Source organism: Oncorhynchus masou, chromosome 33, assembly GCF_036934945.1.
Source record: "Oncorhynchus masou masou isolate Uvic2021 chromosome 33, UVic_Omas_1.1, whole genome shotgun sequence".
Lineage (NCBI taxonomy): Eukaryota > Metazoa > Chordata > Actinopteri > Salmoniformes > Salmonidae > Oncorhynchus > Oncorhynchus masou.
In genome coordinates this window covers 44,828,152-44,855,598 of record NC_088244.1, presented here as the reverse complement: position 1 = coordinate 44,855,598, position 27,447 = coordinate 44,828,152, and the positions used below count along the sequence as shown (strand labels likewise).

Sequence of the window (27,447 nt, the reverse complement as noted above, 5' to 3'; positions counted from 1 at the left end):
AAAATATTTTATTAAAGTAATGTGTATAAATGATGGTTCAAAAGTGATCAGCAGGCATGGGCAGTCACTACCATCATGGGACTTTTATTGATAGTCTGTGTTGTTACAGCATTCAACCCACATAATGCATCGTGCATTTAATGTAAAAATTGAAATTAAAAAATAATACTTTTTTATAATCAAACCGAAACGGACCTCAAAAAGCACTAACCGTTCAGCACTACTGGAGTGGATTGATAATTGGATCTTACAGAACACTGTGCAATTAGTAGTTTCCTCATATCAGGAAATCTGTGTCCATGAAACAGGCTATTGCATTGATTCCCCCTCGCAGGGATGCAAGTGATAATATTTTCCTCCTCCCTCTATCTTCAACTTTAATTGAAATGTAAAGGATGCCTCACTGGTGGTGCAGCAATGTTGTGCCTAATTTATTTTGTCAATTGCTGGTCCTCTCCATGGTTGGTCATTATCTTGTACTTCCAGCAGCGCCTTTGGTTCAATCTCAGTGCCAACGTGCAGAAAATTCCAACATCGAAAGGTGGCGTGCTCTGAATGTATAAACACTCTGCCATTAACTTTTTTGGGGGGAAGACAAAGATGGAAGGCATGTTTACTGATGTATCAAAAGGTTAGGGGTCCTTAAAATGTGTGTCTGTGCTGTTAATAACCACTTCCGTTTTTTCTTGTAGAGTGTGGTTCAGGAGGGTCGGCCTCAGGTGTCGAGAGCTGCGGACAGGATAGGTGTCGTACGTTTGGAGGCTCGTGGGACGAGGACACAGAGGATGACCGCTGTGTCTGTGACTTCGACTGCAATCGCGTGCCTCGCAACCTGGTCAGCCTTAACCTCCATAACTTAGCCTTCCCAACAACAACCCTCTACTTGGGTTTTACTTAAATAGTGGTGGTTTTCATTTCACGCAAGACTATGTAATTCCTAGATAATGAATGCATGACATCTGACATTTACATTCAGTTAATATTACTGCAATTTAATTTTCATATTGAGATGGAACTTGTCGCATGGTTTGAAAATGAACTATGCACATAAAGTCATTTGAAATGAAATTGCTATCACACGCTGCTATGTTCCAGCATTCATATGCGTATGACTACAATTCTCCACAGGTGTGTGGCTCAGATGGGAAGACCTACAGCAACGAGTGTGAGATGAAGAAGGCCAGTTGCGAAAGGCAAGGGCATCTGCTGATCCAGAATCAGGGACCCTGCACAGGTGAGCTGACTGGACATCCATAAATGATCTAAGATCAGCCAGAGTAATAATCCATCTCGTTCAGGGGATTCACACAGTTTACTACTTTGTCATAAAGCAATGCCCAGAAATCCTATTGTTTCTTCTGAATAGCACTTTGGTGGTAACATATCCAACACAGTGTCATCTCCCAGATTCAATGTTGCTACATATGGCTCAACGTGCATGTGGCTACCAAAGGCTCAACATGAAGAAGCTCCTATTTCCCTAGAGACATCCACCACAGGTGCTAGGCATTTCAGTAGGGAACACTAGTTATACTCAAGTCTCTGCCTTGGCAGTGCAAACCACAAGCTTTAACTGAAGAGACAGTATAGAGACGTTTCTGTAGTAGGCCAGAGTGAAGCCAAAGGCACATAAAAGATTCCGTATGATCACTGCAGCCTGTTTGATTCCTAGCTGTCCTAAAAAAAAGAGGGAGGGAGCAAACGAAAGGGAGAGAAGAGAGCGATACGCTCAGATTTCACACTCGCATCCCTGTAGAGTTGTCCCTGCTAAGCTGGCATTTTGGGTGCTTTCTGTCACGCTTCTCCACCATCTGCGGATAATCAATCCCTTTTCTTGTGGAATGCTATTGGTGTGCGAGCTCTGGGTCCTCTTCTTCTTCTTCTCCCAAAAAGCCCAGATCAATGGGAATCTCATTGGGCCCTTCTTCATTAGCTATACATGCAGGAACTTGTCTTTGACCATGGTTTGATCTCCAAGCCTTCAAACACACTCAAGAAAAGCTCCTGATGGCTTTCACGAACTAGACAAAACAAACAGGGATTGACCTCAACACGATCTTGTTGTTTTGTACTGTCCTATGTTGTTTATAAACAACTTATGTGTGGTGTCTCTGGGAGTTCTTTGATCTATGACAGCTGTCTCTGAAGAACTTTCAAGCTGTCCTATTTTGTATTTTCTATCGGATAACTGGGTCAGTGATTCCAGTCTTCATGAGGTCTAAAAAGATCCTGTGCTATATACCGTTGCTACGTGCAGAGGCACTCAATTCTCTCCTAGGAGACATACAAAGGCTACCTGTACAGAGCCGTGGCAGCAGCAGACCTTGAGATAGAGAGAGTAATACTCTCACATCGGAGAGAACAGCATTATGCCAGACAATGGCCACTGAAGAGGAAAACCCTTGAAGGGTTGAAGAACATATGAAATTAAAAGTTCTCCCTTGCCCTAATAGGCTCAGTACAGATAGTAGCAGGAGCACTGAAAAGTGGCAAGTTAATGAACTGTGTCCAAAGCCCATCACTGGAGTGGGAAAGCACTGAAAAAAGAAAGAGCTAGTCATCACCATTAGGCTTCGGCTCATATCCACACCAGTAAGAGTGTGATTTATGTGCCGGTATCTGCAGCCTCCAAACTCAAAATGAGAAACACAAGAGAGGAAAAAGAAATAGAGAGTGGAGGCCATTTTGATCCAAGGTTTGGAGTGAGTTTGAGCGATAAGATAATATATTGCCTTGGCCGTTGAACCACCTCCCTGCCTCCCTCTTTTCCCTCCATCCTGCGCTCTCGTTTCCCTTATACACAAGTCTCTGTTGGGTAACATATTTGTTTAGGGTGGGTTTTCTTTTCGAGCTGTCACGTCGGCTTGGAATTTGGCACACGCACAGACAAAACAACTACACACATACGCTCACAGATTGGCCCAGTCCATCACATTCAGCCGCAGACTTGTTGTTTTCTGCTTCTGAAAGCTTGTAGAGATGTTGTGTCGCATGCTGCAATTTCACAGGAGAACAAATGAAGAGAATAGGCCTCCTAGGATGTGGCAAATGTCAGCTGTTCCACTTGGAACACCATTGTTTGTTTTCAGGTAATGGCATAATTTCTCCCTGATTTTGAGCCGTTGTCAGGATTGGGAAAGTAGAATTGTTATCTAGAAGCCAGATGCCAGTTTTTCACCTCTGGCCCTCGAGGTGAACCTCATTGTTCGCTAGAAGTTGCACGTTGTTCAGAGATTGTGTCTTCAAACTCCTTCTAAAAGAGCCTTCACTGTCACTCTACAAAGTTTGTTTTTATCTTTTCTTCTCTCCCTCTTTTGTTCCATTCTCGTTCCCATCTCATCAGCGATTTCAGCCACCTCTCCACCGGAGCTGACAGCCCCACAACGCTGCATTCAGTCATTCTACGGCTGTTGCCGCGACAACAAGACGGCGGCCCTTGGTGTGGGACTTGCTGGATGCACCAGTAAGTGTGCCAACCTCTTACCTGACATCTGATCTCTCACCTGTGACCACTTGTATTATATCCATCACAATGGTATTAACTTATTGATGCACTCAAACAGCCTAGCATACATTTGCTGGAAAGGAAAACCTGCATATGTAGTGATATTTGAAGGTCTACGTATAGGGCCGGTTTCCAGGACACAGATTCAAGTCTAGTACTGGACTAAAAGCTCTTTCAGTCAGTGCTGCTGAGGGGAGGACGGCTCAACATAATGGCTGGAATGGAGTATTTGGAATGGTATCAAACTTGTGTTTGATACCATTCACACCATTGCAGCCATTAAACTCCATTCCAGTCATTATTATGGGCCGTCCTCCGCTCAGCAGCCTCTGCTGCTTTCAGTTGAGATACGCAATTGAATCCCGGACTAAGCTTAATCAGTTTCTGGGAAACCGTCCTTTAGTGGTCCATCTGATCCCCCTCTGGCATCGCCTCAGACTGGAGAGTTGTTGTTTTGATGTTGTAGCTGTGTAAAATGATCTCATTAATGAAATCATCCATTCAGTCCTATCCTTATTGTGTCCCCAGGTACGTGCCAGTGTAACCCGTATGGCTCCTACAAGGGGACGTGTGACCCGGGCAGCGGCCAGTGCTCCTGTAAGCCCGGCGTCGGGGGACAGAAGTGCGACCGCTGTGACCCAGGCTTCTGGAACTTCCGTGGCATTGTCACAGAGAACTTGAGCGGCTGCACACGTAAGAGACCTCCTCCTACGTCGTCGCTGCTTTCTGTTTCCTTCACATTAACAATCCCGATGTAGGGAACAGAAGAGTTCTGGTCCTGTGCACTGCTTAATTTTTTATCGGGAGGTGCTGGAACCAAAAGTTAGCACGAGAGGAGGGTGACCTGGGTAGCTCTGATATACCTTTATAATAAAGCATTGCATCGCATTTGCATAGTGGTATAGAGCAGTAGAGTATAGGCCCTTACAGAAGTTGCACACATGGGGTACATTTTTAGTAGCCTAAGGGTCCTGGGAAAATGTTGCTTTTTATAAACGCATTTCATGCAACTCTGCACCATTTTACATGACTGGAGACTTTTGCAGTATCTTTAATAGTGCACAAATGATCTAAATGACACTGATTGGACGTTGATCAAATATTCTGTTAGCCAACAGCATCGTCTTCTCTTTTCAGCAGGAGCCATTTGCTTTCCAACCTGTGTTTTCCTGTGATTGTATTTGACATAAAGGCCTGTTTTGTCTGCATGCTGTTCACTGACAGATTTGCTGCGTGTTCCCGACTGTAGGCTATGCTTTGTTATTGGGCTACACAATAACAGCTATTTTTTTTCAGAAGCTATTGATAAATGATAGGCCATCTCATGGTGTAGTAGGCTATTCTGAATTATTTGTTTGTTGTATTTGTTTGTTTTATTTGTTTCTGAACAGGCTGTAGTAATTCTATAACTATGGCAAATGTATTTCAAATTGTCAGGGGTGCCGTGGCACCTCCAGCACCCTTCCCGCGGTTATGATTCTATCAGGAAATAAATGATGAAGTGCAACTCTGAAGAGATTAGAGTTGCAGGCTCATGTCTATCAGAGCAGAGAGAGGGAGAGAGATCATAGGAAGTGAATCTCATTCTTGTTCTGTGAGAGATACAGCCACACGTTGGTCTCAAACATACACTGAACAAAAATATAAACCCAACATGTAAAGTGTTGTTTCCCAGAAATGTTCCACATGCACAAAAAACGTATTTCTCTAATTTGTGCGCATCCCTGTTAGTGAGAATTCTCATTTGCCAAGATAATCCATCAACCTGACTGGTATGGCATATCAAGAAGCTGATTAAACAGCATGATCATTACACAGCCACCCAGACAGTTGATAAAACTGTGGGTTCGCACAACCGAAGAAACAACCAAACTGTCAGAAACCAACTCAGGGAAGCTAATCTGCGCGCTCGTTGTCCTCACCAGGGTCATGACCTGACTGCAGTTCGGTGTCGTAACCAACTTTAGTGGGCAAATGCTCACTTTTGATGACCACTGGCACTCTGGACTAGTGTGCTCCTCACGGATAATTCCTGGTTTCAACTGTTCCAGGCAGATGGCAGACAGCTTGTATGGTGTCGTGTGGGGGAGCAGAAAATATTGTGTCAACGTGGTGGGATTATGGTATGGGCAGGCAAAGCTGCGGACAACAAAAACAATTTGAATGCACAGAGATACCATGACGAGATTCTGAGGCCCATTGTCATGCCATTCATCCTCCGCCATCACCTCGTCTTTCAGTATGATAATGCACGGCCCCATGTCGCAAGGATCTGCTCACAATTCCTGGGAGCTGAAAATGTCCCAGTTGTTCCATGGCCTGCATACTCACCAGACATGTCACCCATTGAGTATGTTTGGGATTCTCTGGGCCAACGTGCATGACAGTGTGTTCTAGTTCATGTCAATATACAGCAACTTCACACAGACATTGAAGAGAGGAGTGGGACAACAAGTCACAATCCACAGCCTGATCAACTCTATGTGAAGGAGATGTGTCACGTTGCATGAGGCAAATGGTCACACCAGATACTGACTGGTTTTCTGATCCACACCCCTACCTGTTTTTAAGGTACTGTGCATTCGGAAAGTATTCAGACCCCTTCACTCTTTTTTTTTGTTACATTACAGCCCTTTTCTAAAATTTTAAATCCTCAGCAATCTACACACAATACCCCGTAATGACAATTTTTTTTATTTTTTTTTTTAGAAATTTTGAAAAATGTATTATAAATAAAAAACAGAAATACCTTACTTACATAAGTATTCGGACCCTTTGCTATAAGACTCAAAATTGAGCTCAGGTGCATCCTGTTTTCATTGATCATCCTTGAGATGTTTCTCCAACTTGATTTGGAGTACACATGTGGTAAATTCAATTGATTGGACATGGTTTAGAAAGGCACAGATCTGTCTATATTAGGTCCAACAGTTGACATTGCATGTCAGAGCACAAACCAAGCCATGAGGTCAAAGGAATTTTCCACAAAGCTCCGACACAGGATTGTGTCGAGGCACAGATCTGGGGAAGGGTACCAAAAAATGTCTGCAGCATTGAAGGTCCCCAAGAACACAGTGGCCTCCATCATTCTTAAATTGAAGAAGTTTGGTACCACCAAGACACTTCCTAGAGCTGACCGCCCGGCCAAACTGAGCAATCGGATGAGAATGGCTTGGTCAGGGAGTTGACCAAGAACCTGATGGTCACTCTGACAGAGCTCCAGAGTTCCTCTGTGGAGATGGGAGAACCATCTAGAAGGACAACCATCCTTGCAGCACTCCACCAGTCATCCCTTTATGGTTGTGCGACCAGACAAAAGCCACTCCTCAGTAAAAGGCACATGACAGCCGGCTTGGAGTTTGCCAAAAGGAGACTCTCAGACCATGAGAAACAAGATTCTCTGGTCTGATGAAACCAAGATTGAACTCTTTGGCCTGAATGTCAAGCGTCACGTCTGGAGGAAGACCGGAATCATCCCTACAGTGAAGCAGGTTGTTGGCAGCATCATGCTGTGGGGATGTTTTTTAGCGGCAGAGACTGGAAGACTAGTCAGGATTGAGGGAAAGATGAATGGAACAAAGTACAGAGAGATCCTTGATGAAAACCTGCTCCAGAGTGCTCAGGACCTCAGACTGGGGTGAAGGTTAATCTTCCAACAAGACAACGACCCTAAGCACACAGCCAAGACAATACAGGAGTGGCTGAATGTCCTTGAGTGGCCCAGCTAGAGCCTGGACTTGAACCCGATCGAACATCTCTGGAGAGACCTGAAAATAGCTGTGCAGTGACTCTCCCCATCCAGCCTGACAGAGCTTGAGGGGATATGCAGAGAAGAACGGGAGAAACTTCTCAAATACAGGTGTGACAAGCTTGTAGCACCATACACAAGATGACTATGCTGTAACCGCTGCCAAAGGTGCTTCAACAAAGTACCGAGTAAAGGGTCTGAATGCTTATGTAAATGTGATATTTCAGTTTTTTATTTTTAATAAACTAGCAAAAATGTCAACCTGTTTTTCTTTGTCATTATGTGTGCAGATTGATGAGGGGAAAAAACAATTTAATCAATTTTAGGATAAGGCTGTAACCTAACAAAATGTGGAAATAGTCATGGGGTCTGAATACTTTCCAAAGGGACGGGGGGCTAGGGTTAGTCATTTATATCTGGAGTATTTCTCCTGTCTTATCTGGTGTCCTGTGTGAATTTAAGTATTGTCTCTCTAATTCTAATTCTCTCTCTCTCTCTCTTTCTCTCTCTCGGAGGACCTGAGCCCTAGGACCATGCCTCAGGACTACCTGGCCTGATAACTCCTTGCTGTCCCCAGTCCACCTGGCCATGCTGCTGCTCCAGTTTCAACTGTTCTGCCTATGGCTATGGAACCCTCACCTGTTCAGATGTGCTACCTGTCCCAGACCTGCTGTTTCCAACTCTCTAGAGACAGCAGGAGTGGTAGAGATACTCTTTATGATTGGCTATGAAAAGCCAACTGACATTTATTCCTGAGGTGCTGACCTGTTGCACCCTCTACAACCACTGTGACTATTATTGTTTGACCCTACTGGTCATCTCTGAACGTTTAAACATCTTGGCCATATTCTGTGATAATCTCCACCCGGCACAGCCAGAAGAGGACTGTCCACCACTCATAGCCTGGTTCCTCTCTAGGTTTCTTCCTAGGTTCTGGCCTTTCTATGGAGTTCTTCCTTACCACTGTGCTTCTACAACTTCATTGCTTGCTGTTTGAGGTTTTAGGCTGGGTTTCTGTACAGCACTTTGTGACATCAGTTGATGTAAGAAGGGCTTTATAAATACATGTGATTGATTGACTGTATATGTTACCAACAGATGCATATCTGTATTTCCAGACATGTGAAATCCATAGGTTAGGGCCTATTGAATTTATTTACGTTTCCTTATATGAACTGTAACTAGGTAAAGTTTTTTTTTTTACCTGGTTCTCTCCCAATTTCGTGGTAGCCAATAGGTAGTTACAGTCTTGTCCCATCGCTGCAACTCCCGTACAGATTCGGGAGAGCCGAAGGTCGAGTGCCATGTGTCCTCCGAAACACAACCAACCAAGTCGCACTGCTTCTTGACACAATACCCACTTAACCCAGAAGCCAATCACACCAATGTGTTGGAGGAAACACCATGCACCTGGCGACCGTTCAGGGTGCACTGCGCTCGGCCCGCCACTGGAGTCGCTAGTGCATGATGGGACAAGAACATCCCTGCCGGCCAAACCCTCCCCTAACCCAGACAACGCTGGGCTAATTGTGCGCCTCCCTATGGGTCTCCCGGTCCTGGCCGGCTGCGACAGAGCCTGGACTCGAACCCAGAATCTCTAGTGGAACAGCTAGCACTGCGATGCACTGCGCCACTCAGGAATGCTCTTCAGTAAATGTTTTGAAATTGTTCCATGTTGCATTATTGTAAGTTGCTCTGGATAAGAGCGTCTGCTAAATGACTTAAATGTAAATGTAAATTTATATGTTGGTTCAGTGTTGGTTGCTGTGTTGCGCAAACCATAAGCCGGAATCAACTCTTAGAATGTTGAGGAAACTCAAATTAACTTTGAACGCTTTTATCAAAATGTTTACATTGCCACGAAAGGTACCGCATCTGGCCAAATAGGATCCGTAATGAAACAGTCCAAAACGGTGAGGTGCCGGATCCTCTTCCGGGAGGAAACAATGAAACAATGTTCCTGTGTAGTACAAGACTCTGGAGCTTGTAATTCAAGGATCTTTGGCTCCCGTATGTGTATGCATTCCCTTCTGTAAGACGAATATGTTATATTAGTTAAGTGTAGCACTTGGCTGTAAAGAGATTAAGTTGAAAAATGAATGCTTATTGTTGAAGCCAAGGAGGTCATAGGAAGAAAAAGAAGAAAAAGGACTAGATTTACATAATATAACCACTTGAAAGAAAAAAACAGAGACCCAAGAATCAGAACTTTGTCAAAGCTGTCACACAATTGCACTTGACATTGCCTCAATTCCTTTGTGTGGCAGTGTGTCCGTCATCCTTCTTGAATACTATCCTACGTGTGAACAGAGTTCTTGGCAATACAGTAGAAAACCCGCTGAGCTATTTAGTCCACAGCAGGAGCTTGTATCCGTCTCCACTGTAGCCTGACCTGTGGGGTTTACCCACGGACAAGCAAACAGTACACACATCAGTACAGAGTTCAGCAGGGGGAAAACATTGATTCCAGGAACATGATGGGGTTTGATGGGGTTGATGTTATTCCTTGGGGCCTGGAGGCTCTCTGTGATCTTATTGGCCCATCTACCCACTTGCCACAGGACTCTGGCTGGCCTCTGCCTGAACTATCTATGACTCCAGTCCCGACACCGAGGCGCTGAGAATTACATCAACTTAGGGGGCCTGAGTGTGTGTGAGGGGCTGAAAATCTTGAAGAGTTTTAGGGAAAGAGTTAAGCTGGATAATCAATATTCTTTATCTTGCATTGTGGTGAACAGGTGGATTGTTATTCACTGTATGTCATTAAGTACCACTTACACTTTTGTTTCCATCTCTCTCCCTGTCTCTCTTCCTCCATTCCTTCCTTCCCCCTATTTATATCTCCCTTCCTCTCTTTCTCTCTCTCCCTCGGTGTTCCAGCGTGTAACTGCGACGCAGTGGGCTCGGTGAGGGACGACTGCGAGCAGATGTCAGGCCTGTGCTCCTGCAAGACTGGAGTGAAGGGCATGAAATGCAATGTGTGCCCCGACGGCAGTAAGACGGGCAGGAGCGGCTGCGACACAGGTACAGGGAGCCCCTGCTGACTGACGTGCGCCACCTGTTACCTCACCGCGCCACCGACAGAGCATGGCAACCCCTCGGCTCTCGTCTCGTCCCTGTAACTCCTCTCATCCAGGGAGCGGCCTTGCAGAAGCAAATTCATGAACTCAATGGATTTTTCTCCAAGCCACCTGTTTTATCGGCATTAAGAAGTATCAGAAAGTGAAGCGGCTGCAGTACAATAACAATCAAATCAAATTGTATTAGTCACATGCGCCGAATACAACAGTATTCAGTGTTGTATGCTGAAATGCTTACCTATGAGCCCTTAGCCAACAATGCAGTAAGAATGTTTTTTTTTTACAAATAAGTAAATAAAATGAACAAGTAATTAAAAAGCAGCAGTAAAATAACAATAGCGAGACTATATACAGGGTCACCGGTTAGTCGAGGTAATGGAGGTAATATGTACATGTAGGTAGAGTTATTAAAGTCACTATGTATAGATGATAAGAGAGAGTAGCAGCGGTGTAAAAGGGGGGAAGGCAATGCAGATAGTCTGGGTAGCCATTTGATTAGGTGTTCAGGAGTCTGAATGTTATGGCCTGGGGGTAGAAGCTATTTAGAAGCCTCTTGGACCTAGCCGTGGTGCTCCGGTACCGCTTGCCGTGCAGTAGCATAGAGAACAGTCTATGACTAGGGTGGCTGGAGTCTTTGACAACAATGGCTGTTGTTGTAGCTGTAATTTTTCATTCTGTTATTTGAAGGAAAAACAAATCAGAATGGGAAAAATCAGTTTATTAAGTACACAACCCCATTCACAAAAATGGTTTGCTCCTACAGACATTGAGTCAGGTGTGCCGGTTCCAGTACCTCAGTACCTCGTCTGTCCTCCTGGACTTTTCACGCACGACGGTGTCTAGGATTTTATATTTTTTTATCCCTTTCTCTCCCCAATTTCATGTCATCCAGTTGGTAGTTACAGTTTCGTCCCATCGCTGTAACTCCCAGGAGAGGCGAAGGTCGAGAGCCATGCGTCCCCCGAAACACAACCTGCACTGCTTCTTGACGCCCACTTAACACGGAAGCCAGCCGCACAAATGTGTCAGAGGATAGACTGTACACCTGGCGTGCATTACACCCGGCCCACCACAGGAGTTGCTAGTGCGCGATGGGACAAGAACATCCCTGCCCGCCAAAACCTCCCAGAACCCGGACAATACTGGGCCAATTGTGCGCAGTCCCGGTCGCGGCAGGCTACGACAGATCCTGGACTCGAACCAGGATCTAAAGTGGCACAGTTTGCACTGCGATGCAGTGCCTTATACCACTGCGCCATTCCGGAGGCCCCAGTGTCTAGGGTTTACAGAAAATGGTAGAACAAACAAAAAAACATCCAGTCAGCGGCAGTCCAGTGGGTGAAAACAGCTCGTTGATGAGAGAGGTTGAAGAAGAATGGCAAGAATCGTGCAAGCTAACAGACAGGTCACAAACAGGCAAATAACGGCACAGTACAATAGTGGTGTGCAGAACAACATCTCGGAACGGACAAGTCGTCGGTGCTTGTCACAGATGGTCTATAATGCAGTAGAGGGTTGCAGTCCGATCAGCTAAAAAGAAGAAGAAGTGGCTCCAGTGGGCACACGATCGCCGACACTGGACAATTGAGGAGTGAAAAAACATTGCCTGGTCCGAAGAATCCCAGTTCCTGTAGCATCATGCTGATGGCAGAGTCAGGATTTGGTGTAAGCAGCATGAGTCCATGGCTCCATCCTGCCTGATGTTCAGGCTGATGGTTACAATGGTGTGGGGAATGTTTTCCTGGCACACGTTAGGTCTCTTGATACAAATTGATAAATATTTGAATGCCACACTTTGTTGAATCCATTCCCCAAATAATTCAGTCTGTTCTGGAATCAAAAGGGAGTCTGACTTGGTACTAGATGGATGTACCTAATAGAATATTTGGGAAATTTATCCAGTATCCATTAATTTAGCCCTCCATTCTAATGTCTGGAAGAATGGCAACCTAACCTAATGAATACACACAACTGAGAGGGGAAGGTCCCGCTGTGTTACCACTGTCTCGTTAAGACCCACCGTCAGCTATTGACAGGAAGGCAAGAGCTTAATGAAGTCAATAGTCCCAGCACAAAGTGGGGTGGGGTGGGGGGGGCCGCACTTGAAAGCCGAGAGGAGGCTCTCTACACAACAGTTAGGTCAGCGCAGAGAGGAGAGCCTACACTTGATGCCTCAGGGGCTCATGGCAATGATTCTTAGCCCCTGTTGTTGCTGCTGATGCAAACAGGTTCCTTGGTCAAAGTACCAGTAATCAAATCAAAGTTAATTTGTCACGTGCGCCGAATACAACAGGTCTTACAGTGAAATGCTTACTTAAAGGCTCTAACCAATAGTGCAAAAAAGGTGTTAGGTGAAAAATAGGTAAGTAAAGAAATGAAACAACAGTAAAAAGACAGGCTATATACAGTAGCTATAAAAAAGTAGCGAGGCTACATACCGGTTAGTCTGGCTGACTGAGGTAGTATGTACATGTAGATATGGTTAAAGTGACTATGCATATATGATGAACAGAGAGTAGCAGTAGCGTAAAATAGGGGTTGGGGGTGAGGCACACAATGCAAATAGTCCGTGTAGCCATTTGATTACCTAGTTCAGGAGTCTTATGTCTTGGAGGTAAAAACTGTTGAGAAGCCTTTTTGTCCTAGACTTGGCACTCCGGTAACGCTTGCCATGTGGTAGTAGAGAGAACAGTCTATGACTGCGGTGGCTGGGGTTTTGACAATTGTTAGGGCCTTCCTCTGACACCGCCTGGTGTAGAGGTCCTGGATTGCACGCAGCTTAGCTCCAGTGATGTACTGGGCCGTACACACTACCCTCTGTAGTGCTTTACAGTCAGAGGCTGAGCAATTGCTGTACCAGGCAGTGATGCAACCAGCTCTCGATGTTGCAGCTGTAGCACCTTTTGAGGATCTCAGACCCATGCCAAAACTTTTTGGTTTCTTGGGGGAGAATATGCTTTGTTGTGCCCTCTTCATGACTTGTTGTGTTTGGATCATTCTAGTTTGTTGTTGATGTGGACACCGAGGAACTTGAAGCTCTCAACCTACTCCACTACAGCCGCGTCAATGAGAATGGGGGCGTGCTCGGTCCTCTTTTTCCTGTAGTCCATAATCATCTCCTTAGTCTTGGTTACATTGAGAGATAGGTTGTTATTCTGGCACCACATGGCCAGGTCTCTGACCTCCTCCCTATATGCTGTCTCGTCGTTGTCTGTGATCAGGCCAACCACTGTTGTGTCGTCTGAAAACTTAATGATGGTGTTGGACTGAAAAGCCTGGCCATGCAGTCGTGAGTGAACAGGGAGTACAGGAGGGGACTGAGCACGTTCCCCTGGGGAGCTCCAGTGTTGAGGATCAGCGTGGCAGGTGTGTTGCTACCTATCCTCACCACCTGGGGTCGGCCCGTCAGGAAGTCCAGGATCCAGTTGCAGAGGGAGGTGTTTAGTCCCGGGATCCTTAGCTTAGTGATGAGCTTTGAGGGTACTATGGTGTTGAACGCTGAGCTGTAGTCAATGAATAGCATTCTCACATAAGTGTTATTTTTGTCCAGGTGGGAAAGGGCAGTGTGGAGTGCAATAGCGATTGCATCATCTGTGGATCTGTTTGGGCGGTATGCAAATTGGAGTGGGTCAAGGGTTTCTGGGATAATGGTGTTGATGTGTGCTATTACCAACCTTTCAAAGCACTTCATGGCTACGGACGTGAGTACTAAGGTCTATAGTCATTTAGTAAGGTTGCCTTTGTGTTCCTGGGCACAGGGACTATGGTGGTCTGCTTGAAACATGTTGGATTTACAGGCTCAGTCAGGGACATGTTGAAAATGTTAGTGAAGACATCTGCGAGTTGGTCAGCACAAGCCCGGAGCACACGTCCTGGTAATCTGTCTGGCCCCGCAGCCTTGTGTATGTTGACCTGTTTAAAGGTCTTACTCATGTCAGCTACGGAGAGCCTGATCACACAGTCATCCGGAACAGCTGATGCTCTCATGCATGCCTCAGTGTTGCTTGCTTCAAAGCGAGCATAGAAGTGATTTAGCTTGTCTGGTATGCTCGTGTCACTGGGCAGCTCACAGCTGTGCTTCCCTTTGTAGTCTGTAAAAGTTTGCAAGCCCTGCCACATAAGACGAGCGTTGGAGCCGGTGTAGTATGATTCAATCTTTGCCCTGTATTGACGCTTTGCCTGTTTGATGGTTCGTTGCAGGGTTAGCATGATTTCCAGTCCCACACCTTGATAGCGGCAGCTCTACCATTTAGCTCATTATGAATGTTGCCTGTAATCCATGGCTTCTGATTGGGGTATGTGCATACAGTCACTGTGGGGACGACGTCCTCGATGCACTTATTGATAAAGCCAGTGACTGATGTGGTGTACTCAATGCCATTGGAAGAATCCCGGAACATGTTCCAGCTTGTGATAGCAAAACAGTCCTGTAGTTTAGCATCTGCTTCATCGGACCACTTTTTTTATAGCCCGAGTCACTGGTGCTTCCTGCTTTCATTTTTGCTTGTAAGCAGGAATTAGGAGGATAGAGTTGTGGTCGGATTTACCAAATGGAGGGTGAGGGAGAGATTTGTACACGTCTCTGTGTGTGGAGTACAGGTGATCTAGAATTGGTTTCCCTCTGCTCATTTAACATGTTGGTATAAATTATGTAGAACTGATTTAGGTTTCCCTGCATTAAAGTCTCCGGCCACTAGGAGTGCCGCCTCTGGGTGAGTCGTTTCCTGTTTGCTTATTTCCTTATACAGCTAACTGAGTGCGGTCTTAGTGCCAGAATCTGTCTGTGGTGGTAAATAAACAGCCACGAAAAGCATAGCTGAATACTCTTTAGGCAAGTAGTGGCCTGCAATTTATCACAATATACTCTGCTTCAGGCGAGCAACATCTAGAGACTTCCTTAGATTTCGTGCACCAGCTGTTGTTTACAAATATACACAGACCGCCCGCCCTCGTCTTACTGGAGTGTGCTGTTCTATCCTGCCGGTGCAGCGTGTATCCCGCTAGCTGAATGTCCATGTCGTCATTCAGCCACGATTCCGTGAGACATAGGATATTACAGTTTTTTATGTCCTGTTGGTAGGATATTCGTGATCGTACCTCGTCTAGTTTATTGTCCAACTCGTTGGCGAGTAGTATTGATGGTAACGGCAGCTTTCCCAGTCGACTTCGCCGGGTCCTGACCAGGCATCCGGCTCTTTGTCCTCTGTACCTGCGTCGCTTCCTCTTGCAAGTAACGGAATGTCGGTCCTGTGGGGTGTTTGGAGAATGTCTTGTGCGTCGTCTTTGTTGTAGAAAAAATATTTGTCTAATCCAAGGTGAGTGATCACTGTCCTGATATCCAGAAGCTATTTTTTGCCGTAAGATACGGTTGCAGAAACATTATGTACAAAATAAGTTACAAATAATGCGAAAAATCCCCCCAGATAATAGCACAATTTGTTGGGCGCCCGTAAAACTGCTGCCATTTCTTCCGACGCCATTTTAACGATCAGTGCTGTGTAGGCGCCTGACCCCAAAAACAACAAACAGGACGGAATGAGACCAAATCCTTTTTTTATTGTCTTGAAAAGAGTCCACATATTTACTTTATACTAAAGATTCATCATTAATATATTAGCGTATGGAAAGCATCACAATAGTTCATCTGCATAACCTACGCATGTTTCTTTACAGTCCAAGAGTATTGAGACAGGGACAAATGTTTTGTTGTTTTTGCTTTGTCCTCCTGCACTGAATTTGAAATGATACAATGTCTGTGTGAATAATGATGAGTGAGAAAGTTACAGAGACAGAAATATCATACCCCCAAGACATGCTAACTTTTCAGAGGGGAGTTTAGCATTTTTTTTGGGGGGGGGGTGTATGATATTTGTGCGTATGTAACCTTCTCAGTCATCATCATTGTACAAACGGTGCTGTATTTGCTTATGAAAATACCCTCAAATTAAAGCTGACAGTCTGCACCTTAACCTCATAGTCATTGTATCACTTAAAATCCAAAGGGCTGAAGTAGAGAGCCAAAACAACAACAATTGTCACTGTCACATGACTTTTGGACCTCCCTGTATGTATGTGAAAGTGGTACCATGCATATACATTATTATGGTGATTATCAACCAGGATTCAGAGCAGTTTAAAGTACCAAGCTCACATGCTAATTTCAGCATCATGGTTTGGACCATGAATACACATTCATATGATGGACAGTGATGGTATCCATTGACCCATGAGTTGATTTTAACCCCTTCATTCCCATCCCAGGTGCTTATGCCCCAACCTCATGTAATGAGCTGGACTGCAAGTTTGGTGCGTCTTGTGTTGAGGTCAATGGTCAAGCCCACTGTGAATGCCCCTCGCCCGACTGTGACGAGATGAACAAGACCAAGGTGGGCCTTTACATTATCCTCTCTATGTCAGACATTCATCACAGAATCCGGAACACTTTATCTGGAACTACTGAGCTTGTGATCGGCCGAAAGTGGTCGGTAGTAAGCAGGCATAGAGTTAACAAGCTGTGATCCTAGCCTGTTTCTATTTTTTCCCCCTGAGCAGGTGTGTGGCTCTGATGGGGTGACCTACGCTGACCAGTGCCAGCTGAGCACCATTGCCTGTAGGCGGGACAAGCACATCAGAGTGGAACACTTTGGCCAGTGTGCAGGTGAGCTCTGTCTGGCCTCCATACATCATACTAGGGAATGTCCTTCTCCTGTTGTCAGGCCCATATCAAAAGATAATGAATAACGCCACAGGCGTTGGAAAGACCAACTGTCCTCTCTCTCTCCTTGTCAAAGCCAAGAGACTAGGGTTTGGGTTGTGTCCTCTGTGGTTGGTGCAGTAGTGCTTCACTGTGTCTTTCACCGAGGTTTGTCTTTGGATAGCCTCCATGGCTATACTTTAAAGTATACAAATTGTACTTTACACATTACTGTAGTAAACAGTTTTTGAGACTGACTGTACCAGATATTGTCACGTGTTTGTATTTTAGTGTATGTGGGCTCTATATATGCCAAGAATTTGCAGTAAAGCACAAGTTTTCTTGTGGAAATAACGACCAGCTGGCGTGTCGTCAACATACCTGTGAGCGCACACGACGACAGCTGAGGCTCTTTACCATCATCCTCCCTGCTTCGGATGGCTGACAGAGAGGAGCGAGGAAGAGGGAAAACAATTTATTGGGAGAGAAACGAGGCCCAAGATGCTCCCCTGGAAACTACTGTTTGGCTGCAGCCTGAGCCACTGAATCGCCCATAAATGGTTGACATTTTACTGTTTGATTCCCTGCACCCCTGTGCGGATTAGGGAGGTTTAGCTCCCAAATTCTCAGTGGACAATCCCCTTCGCAGCTTTTAGCTGGATGAGTGCATCACTGTTCAGCTATCAGAGGGGAGATTGGCGAGATGCTTGAGGATGGGGGGAAGAGTAAGCCTTCTGATACCTGGTTTGGAATAGAGGTTGTGGATAGAGGTCTTCATGGGTCCAAAAAGTTGGACTCATTCTGAAATGGATCTGTGGCATTCCACCTGACCGATATGCATAAATTCATATAAAAAAGAAGAAAATAACTGTTCCAAATGGACCCGAGGACAGTCAGACCCACTCTGAAAAGGCCAGTAGAAATACGAACCTCAATGGACCCATGCTGGTTTGGATCCAAGAGTAGAAAGACAGAGTGAAAGAAACCTCAATAAACGCATGATAGGCTATTGGCCAAATGATCCATAGTTACGTTTCCTTAAAAACGGTGTGAAACAAATTACAACTTTATAGCCATTTGCTTGGTTTTTACTTTCCTAAAACATTAATTGTACACCTCACGGTTCAGCTGTCGGAGATTTGAGCACTAAATGCATCAGGGCATTGCATGCATCTCGACAGGCCTAAAGGCCTCGGTGCCCACTGTATGATATTAATATATATGTATATATATATATATCACACCCACAGTGTGTACAATGCATTCGGGAAGTATTCAGACCCCTTGACTTTTTCCACATTTTGTTACATTACAGCCTTATTCTAAAATGAATTAAATATTTTTTTCCCCTCATCAATCTACACACAATACCCCATAATGACAAAGCAAAAACAGGTTTTTAGAAATATTTGCAAATGTATTAAAAATAAAAACTGAAATCACATTTACATAAGTATTCAGACCCTTTACTGTTGAAGCACCTTTGGCAGCGATTGAGTCTCCTTGAGTCTTCTTGGGCAGCTATTTTCAGGTCTCTCCAGAGATGTTAGATCGGGTTCAAGTCCAGGCTTTCGCTGGACAACTCAGAAATATTTCAAACATAGTCTGAGACAGTTGTGGGATGCAAAGAAACCCAAATTAATACAACCACTAGCATAAAGTGGTTTAAACAACAAGCATGACTCAACAGGTGACAATGTTTTGCTTAAATTGTTGAGAAACTATGAGTCTGTCTCTTCACATTGAAAGCGCAGCAATAGGTTGCCAGGTGCACGGTGTTTCCTCCGACACATTGGTGCGGCTGGCTTCCGGGTTGGATGCGCGTGTGTGAAGCAGTGCGGCTTGGTTGGGTTGTGTATCGGAGGACGCATGACTTTCAACCTTCGTCTCTCCCGAGCACGTACGGGAGTTGTAGCGATGAGACAAGATAGTAGCTACTAAAACAATTGGACACCACAAAATTGGGGAGAAAATGGGGGTAAAAAAAAAAAAAAAAGATGATTGCTGCCCGCAAAGTTATTCATTCACTTATTTGGTCTCTCCCACATCTCTCCCAAAGATGATCTATTGCCTCAGCAAAACTGACTGTGCTCCAACTGGCCACCCCGCTCCTGCCTTGATGTCATTACTGGTTAATGAGATAGCGCATATTTGAAATCAGCCAAAACATGCTCAATAATTCGATGCATTCACACACTGCTATAGGCCTATGCTACATCTTTATTTACCCCGTTCATTAATAGAGATTTACAATTCAAATAAATTATCATTGTTGTTGTTGCTGTCTCTTCACATTAAAAGCGCAGTCCGGGTTGGATGCGCGCTGTGTTAAGAAGCAGTGCAGCTTGGTTGGGTTGTGTACCGGAGGACGCATGATTTTCAACCTTCCTCTCTCCCGAGCACGTACGGGAGTTGTAGCCATAGTAGCTACTAAAACAATTGGATACCACGAAGTTGGGGAGAAAAAGGGGTAAAATTCCAACAACAACAAAAAAATAAAAAAATAAAAAAGCGCAGCAATGCTCACACAGCATTAGGCTATAAACACAAATGTTCCATTAGCAGGATTACACCATTATCAAAAGTGACCGCAAATGTGATTTATGCATGTATTTCTTTTATTACAAAGGGGACTTTTTTATGGTGAAAATTATCTTCCCCAAACTTGAAACCGATGCGCTTCTTATATATACCAGTTAGGCCCTACACCTATTGTAAAGCGGATTAATGTGCTTCATTTTAAGAAGTTGTTTGGCCACTTTAGTTGTGAATCATGGGCTAGGCTACATGAAGTGTGCGACTATGATTTTTTTTTTTAAGTCAACAACAAAAAATGCTATATTTCTTGCCTGACGCTGGGCATCATTCACATGTGATATTGTCACCTATCAGACTATTATTGTTTTAATCTTGTCTTTGCATATACTAAATAATATACAGTACCAGTCAAAAGTTTGGTCACACCTACTTATTCCAGGGTTTTTCTTTATTTTTACTATTTTCTACATTGTAGAATAATAGTGAAGAAATCTAAACTATGAAATAACACATGGAATCATGGAGTAACCAAAAAAGTGTTAAACAAATAAAAATATACTTGAGATTCTTCAAAGTAGCCACCCTTTGCCTTGATGACAGCTTTGCACACTCTTGGCATTCTCTCAACCAGCTTCATGGGGGAGTCACCAGGAATGCATTTCAATTAAGAGGTGTGCCTTTGTGCTTAAAAGTTAATTTGTGGAATTTCTTTCCTTCTTAATGCGTTTGAGCCAATCAGTTGTGACAGGGTAGGGGTTGTATACAGAAGATCGCCCTATTTGGGAAAAGATCAAGTCCAAATTATGGCAAGAACAGCTCAAATAAGCAAAGAGAAACGATAGTCCATCATTACGTTAAGACATGAAGGTCAGTCAATCCGGAAAATGTCAAGGACTTTTAAAGTTTCTTCGAGTGCAGTTGCAAAAACCATCAATCGCTATGATGAAACTGGCTCTCATGAGGACCGCCACTGGAAAGGAAGACCCAGGATTACCTCTGCTGGAGAGGATACCAGCCTCAGAAATTGATGCTCAAGTCAATGCTTCATAGTTTAAGTAACAGACAGAGGAGACTGCATGAGTCAGGCCTTCATGGTCGAATTGCTGAGAATAAACTACTACTAAAGGACACCAATAGAAGAAGAGACTTGCTTGGGCATTGAAACACGAGCAATGGACATTAGAGAGGCGAAAATCTGTCCTTTGGGCTGATGAGTCCAAATGTGAGATTTTTGGTTCCAACTTCCATGTCTTTCTGAGATGCAGAGTAGGTGAACGGGTGAGCTCCGCATGTGTGGTTCCCACCGTGAAGCATTGAGGTGTGATGGTGTGGGGGTGCTTTGGTAGTAACACTGTCTGTGATTTATTTAGAATTCAAGGCACACTTAACTAGCATGGCTACCACAGCATTCTGCAGCAATACGCCATCCCATCTGGTTTGCGCTTAGTGGGACTATCATTTGTTTTTCGGATCCCGGGTCGGATCTCAGAATTTAGGGTCTGTTGAACCCAGGAAGACCTCTGGTGGGTACCTTCCTTTTCCCTGCTGATCTTGGTGCAGTTTGTCAGGCCTGAAGTAGGTGCAACGCTTCGAAGGCACCACCTCAACCCCTAACCAAGGCTTCTGAAATAGTGCTGTGTGGCGGCCTCATACATGCAGGTACACAGGAGCAGGGGTGCAACTTTCACTGGGGACATTCTGAAATAGCATTTTTGTCCCCCCGTTCATCATAGGAATATGATATAAAACGAGGCAACGGTGTGCTTTAGGACCATGTGGACGCCTCCGAATGGTCAGGTAGGCTGTTTGGAGTGTATATAATAATATTATTATTATATAATATAGTAATTAAATTATATACTCTCCATTATATCAAAAACCAGTTGCGTCCCTGCACAGGAGTAAGAGTAATTTGCTCTATGAGAGGCCGACACCACCTTGATCTGGTGATTAGCGATCTGACGCCGTCGGTTACCAATGAAATTCACTCCAGACTCATTCTTTGTTGCCTGGCGATGGAGAGATGGGTAGTATGTAAGTCCTTACCTAGTGTGGGGCTTCATTCGGAAGGAGAAAGAGTTCTCTCTCGCTCGCTTTCTTTGAGCCCAAGGGGAAGCCAGACAAACACAATTTGTCACAGCAGTTCGTTTAAATTCTTCCCCCAGATGAGGTCACGTCGTAGGTGGCGGTCCAGGTTGGAGGTTAGATCAAGCTCATTTCACATGCGACTGGGTGCGAATTAGCATTCAAACATCCTCACCCTGCCACCGCTCCTCACCTTCCGCTGATCTGATGCAGCTCTTAATACAAATGACAGAAACAACTTCAATGCTAATAGCTAGCGCAGAACCACTGCTGAAGACCTATGCCATTTCACACTGAAGCAAGTTCTGCAGAAACTACATCAAATGGCTACTACTGTGAACACAGCATTTCTGCTTCTGGCTATTCTAAGAGCTAGATGAAGCAAACCATGCAGAAACCTGTGAAAGTGTGTGAGGTACAAGCCACTAAAGGGGGGTATTTGAACAAATGAGGAACTTCTGGCACCAATCATGTCCAGACATTGACCATTGGACTGGTTCTGTCATCACCTGTAGGTTTGACGCAAATTGGCAGTGAACACTAGCATATGACATCATCAGTTTTCTGCCTTAATGTCTTTTATGCCTCCCACGCCATCCTCATACTTTCCCTGAACACTTTTTCTTAACCTGTTCATCTTATTTCCTCTGTCCCTCTTTTCATGTCTCTCTCTTTCGTGCTCTCTTTCTCCCCCGCTCGTTTTTCTTCTTCTCTTCCATTTTCTCTTTCCCTTTTTCTGTCGACTTTCATATATCTGATTCCTCCTCCCCACTGAGCATGGCAGACACGGCAAACAATCTTAATAACCGCCTTTCAAAGATGACTACACAGCCCGGACAAGTGAAGATGACAATGATTTGTCTCCCCGCCCGCCTGTCGATATAACCGCCTGCCTCTCGGAAAAAAAGCAAATGGAGCGTTAAACCTGATTAAGGAAAGCTTCCACTGAACTGACTGCGCTGCCAGTTGTCCATCCTTCCCTTTCTGTCTATATCTGTTTTTTATTTATTTTACCCCTCTTTGAGCGTTCGCCGTCGAAGGACTCCCGGCCGTAACACAGCACCTGAGTAACAGGTGTAGCCAAGAGGAAAAGCAAAGTATACCACCGCCTCGCACACGGCGATAGCAATTGATAGATGCACTCTTGGGCTAAGCCGACATACTGTATCTGCAGGCTGGCTCCTCTGCCTCCCCTCCTCTGGAGCCTAGCAGGATGGGAGATAGTGGGGTGCCTGCCTGGCTGATAACATCCAGCGCCTCATCAAGGTATCACATTTCACACCTCACGGCGTAATTGCCTATCAAATAGGAGAGTATTAGTGTGCAATTAAATCCTACACAATGTTTGCCGAATTCCAATGAGATGGAAATAATATACCGTAGGAGGTCTTTCTTTTGCCCTGCACAAACAACGGCTGGGGTAAAGTAGGAGCGTCAGTATTAAGTGACGCCTGGCTGGTTTGCCGCCATCCTAGCAGCTACACTTACAAAGTGTCTCCCTTCCCTCCAGCTCTTGACTCGCTTCTTTCCTTCAGGAGTTTTTCTCCTATTTTATCGGTTTTATCCGATACATGTTTGTCTTTGTACCCAAGGCATTGCATGGGTAATGCTGGTTTCTGCTGAAAGAAAAGTGGGTCCCTCTCTCTGGCGACGTCAAGGAAAGAATTTCTGAGAGTTTTTGGATGGCGTGTGGGACTGTGTTGACAAGGCTGCCATTTGCGGCGGAGTTGACGGATACTTGTGCGGCTGTGAGTCTGGAGTCTTTGAAGCCGGAGTTAAACCCTGCTATTTCTGCCCCATTTATATCAATCATTCATCACCAGAGGCTTTGACTGTCTGTGATTAATGCTCCGCTACAAGAGGGCAACATTTGAATATGTATATATAATTCATACCCACAGACACACACCAACACCAGCACATATACACACAGACACACTGAACAAACACACATGCCTCACACACACACACACACACACACACACACACACACACACACACACACACACACACACACACACACACACACAGTGCAACTGCAGTGCAGTTTAACCCTATATAGGGCACATTATTCTTCTCTGTACACAGACTGCAGTGCAGTTGAACTCAACAGTATGCCACCCTTTGGCATACTTCAGTGTAAGATGTTCTTATTTTCATGGTGTGTTTTGCTTCCTAAGTCATATGGGGTTAAAAGATTTCATCCAGGATTTCCGTTCCTATGTGCATAAGTTTTCAATTCTATTTTGGATGTATATTTCATATTGCAATGAGTCTGGCCTCTGCTCTCTGCTCTTGTGTGTCGGTCAGTATTGGGTGCTCAGGTGCCTGACGTGACCAGAACACAAAAGACAACCATAAGGGGTACAGCAGTAGTATGAGGTAAAGGTGTACAATCAAAATAGGGGCTATAGGGAGAAGAAAATAAAAAACAGATTTCCATCTTTGCTTACCCATTCATCCATTCCTTGCTTCCTCTCCTCCTCCCTTCCCTCCCCATGCAGAAAGCATCACTGAGCCTGCCAGCCGACCCACCCCTTACCCCTCCACCCCCCGCGCAAAAGCCACCACCCCCCCCCACGTCAGGCTTACGTCGCCGCGCCATGGCACATCATACTCTCCCTGGGACGATGATGAAACCGAGGGGCCACTAGCCTCATTCGTGGAGGCCCTGCCGCCCCCCATGTCCACTGAGAGACCGCTCACCACCAACCACCCCGTCATCACCCCCCACCACCCACCTCACTCCACCATCCCTCGCCTACCCAGCCACACCAGCCCTGGCTCCTCCCCTACAGCCTTTGAGGACTCAGGGAGTGGTGAGCCCAGCGGAGATGACCAGGTGGAGGAGGTGGAAGAGGGTAGCGGCGTCGGAGTCCTGGAGGCGAGCGGAGAGGAGCCAGTTGGTAAATCAAAGCTATTTCACTTCATAACCCATAATTCTGCTCCACAGGGGGTCAAGGGTCAGAGGTCAGGGGAGGGTTATAGTGTCATATAGCTAGCTACGCTAATTGAGGCCACATTCTGCGCTTTGTCCCCAACCCAATTCAGATAAAACAGGCTACCTCTTGGTTGCTCTTTAAAGCCTACCTCTTGTCATTTCACTAACTTTTTAATTCCGTAATTTTATTCCATCTGCATTGCATTAGTGAAATCTGACTCCCCTTGCTACACATTGAGCCTCTTTGATTGGCCTACTAGTGGTGTGTATTCATGGATGCCAAGGGAAGCCAAGCTTTCCCCAAAACAAAAAAGTACCAAGGGAAAAAAACATACATTATTTTGTATCTTTCGTCTCTCTGTGTTTCATAAATTTCCTTCAAATAGAAAGAGGCTGAATGTATCTCACTGAAGAAAGCATCTGAGTGAATGAAGCAGTGTGTCTCTGTCACAGTAGCGTATCTATCTGATGCTGTCTGGCCAAAAAGAGTATGACATTGTTGACTCCCATAACATTGAATGCAAAGGAAGCCAGCAAGCATTTGTCTTCCCTTGATAAAAAATATATAAAATAATAGCCAATCAGTGCCAGTTTTGGATTTGGCTTCAGACCAGTCACATCACATCAGAAGTCAAACATCATTGACAGAAAGAAATTGTTGCATCTTGTTGTGTCATTGTCCTCCGGTGGCTAGCTAGCTATATTAGCCATGGATGGAGATAGGGATTTGGTCTTGTTTTACTTACCAAATCAAATGTATTTGGTCACATACACATGGTTAACAGATGGTATTGCCAGTGAAATGCTTGTGCTTCTACCAATGATTATAACGGTGATTCTGATCCACACTTTCCAAATGGTCTTCAGTACAACTCCCGCAGCCACACAAAGTATTTTCCTTTTCGCCCTGACAAATGTTGAAGCTCCTGAACACCAACAGCTGAGTACAATGTTAATGATAGTGATATCGGGTCCATAAATTCATACATTGTGCCCCTGGTCTGAGAGGATGTAGCTAGATGTAGTATGCTAATGTTAACCAGCTGGCCTGCAACAGTGTTGCCCATGAAAGGAAGTTACGCTAGCTAGTTGTCATTGTATTAGACTAAGCATTGATTATTAGATGTTGGAATAGTGGAGGAAGCGCCTGTTTTCTTTGCGACTTGCGGTGACTCTCCGTAATTCATCATACACCATTTGTGACCTACTGCCTAGATTCGGTCTTATGTAACAACATTTGAAATCGGGCTTTTTACATTGGTAAAAAGTAGAGACTCAGAGCTACAAAATGGTATATCATACACTGTATTTTTTTTTCAATTTTATTACGTTTTCTTGTTTTTCAATCAACCAACAAAACACATTCCACATTCACAGATGTGACAGGCTTTAAAAAAATATAATACAAAAATATAATACATATAATAATAATAATAATAATAACAATTTAAAAAAATAAAATTAAAATTAAATATTTAAAAAAAATAATAAAAGGTTGTTTTTTTGGTGTGTGTGTATATCTATCTATCTAACTATCTAACTATCTATCTATATATATAACTATCTCTATATATATCTATATATATCTATATATATCTATATATATATCTATATATATATATATCTTTATATATATATATATATATATATATATATATATATATATATATATATATATACATATATATATATATATATATATATATATATATATATATATATATCTATCTATATATACCTATATCTATATATACACACACACATATCTATATATACACACACATATACATACATACATTCACACCCATACACACACACACACATATCATACATACCTACACGTACTCACAAAGAACATTTAAAAAATCTATATATATAAAACTTGCAGCAGCACTATCAAGGTTCTTATTAGCTATTTCTAGCCTTCGCTGAGACGACGAGCCAATAATTCGTTTTTAGATTTTACAGTACCTTACACAACATGTATCTACACATTTCCCAAGTCACCCCGTTCACTCTGTCCAGAATCTCTCTACAGCTCCAAAATACATGCATATAGGTTCCACTTTCAGAGGTACATATTTTACAGTTAGGAGACATATCTGTTTTCATTCTATGGAGTCTCAAAGGAGTGTAATAAAATTTGTACAACAATTTGTAATTAGATTCTTTCATTTTTACATTAGTAGGTGCAGTATACACTGTTGCAAACCTCCGCCCATAACTCATCACTGATAGTCAGACCTAAGTCCTTTTCCCAGATTATTTTCAAAGGAGTAAAGGAGGAGCCTCCTTTCTCAGAAAGGAGTCTATAGATGTAAGATATTTTGCCTTTAATGGATTGTGCTGTGGCAAGAAGGGTTTCAACTTCATTCAACTGACTTCTAAACCTCCTCTTGGAAGTACATGAGGAAATTACATATCTAATTTGAAGATATTTTTTTAAAGGGATCTTGGCACATTGAATTCACTGCAGAGCTCTTGAAAGGATTTCAGTGTAGTGGTTTTCTGATGAAATAGGTCTGAAAAGGTCCTGATTCTTAGAGTATGCCAGATTAAAGTTGGCATCCCTCAGGGCTTTTGGCAAGTCTGGGTTGCCTACTATAGGCAAGTGAGAACATATTTGGGAGGAAATGCCCAGGTATTTCTTCCAGTCCCTCCACGCTCGTAGGGTGCTGTAAATCACAAAGGTTTTGGCTATGTTGCCCACTTCACTAAAGTTATTAATGAATATAATTGAGCTTAAGGGCAATGAACCACACGATTGGGCTTCTATCTGAATCCACAATGACTCTTGTCTGTTTGTGATCCATGTTAGCATGTTGCGGATTTGGGCAGACCAGTAGTACAATTGAA

At 44.1% G+C, this 27,447-nt stretch overlaps 1 protein-coding gene across 1 annotated transcript in view; it reads left to right on the top strand.

Annotated features, from left to right (window-relative positions):
• The window catches only part of LOC135527407 (agrin-like), a 567,339-nt gene that overhangs the window by 442,444 nt on the left and 97,448 nt on the right, over positions 1 to 27,447 (top strand). Inside the window, 8 exon segments of the mRNA XM_064955939.1 lie at positions 693 to 835; positions 1,129 to 1,234; positions 3,344 to 3,463; positions 4,034 to 4,198; positions 10,134 to 10,277; positions 16,595 to 16,719; positions 16,886 to 16,991; positions 24,155 to 24,556. Of these exon segments, the coding sequence (XP_064812011.1) occupies positions 693 to 835; positions 1,129 to 1,234; positions 3,344 to 3,463; positions 4,034 to 4,198; positions 10,134 to 10,277; positions 16,595 to 16,719; positions 16,886 to 16,991; positions 24,155 to 24,556 (1,311 nt within the window).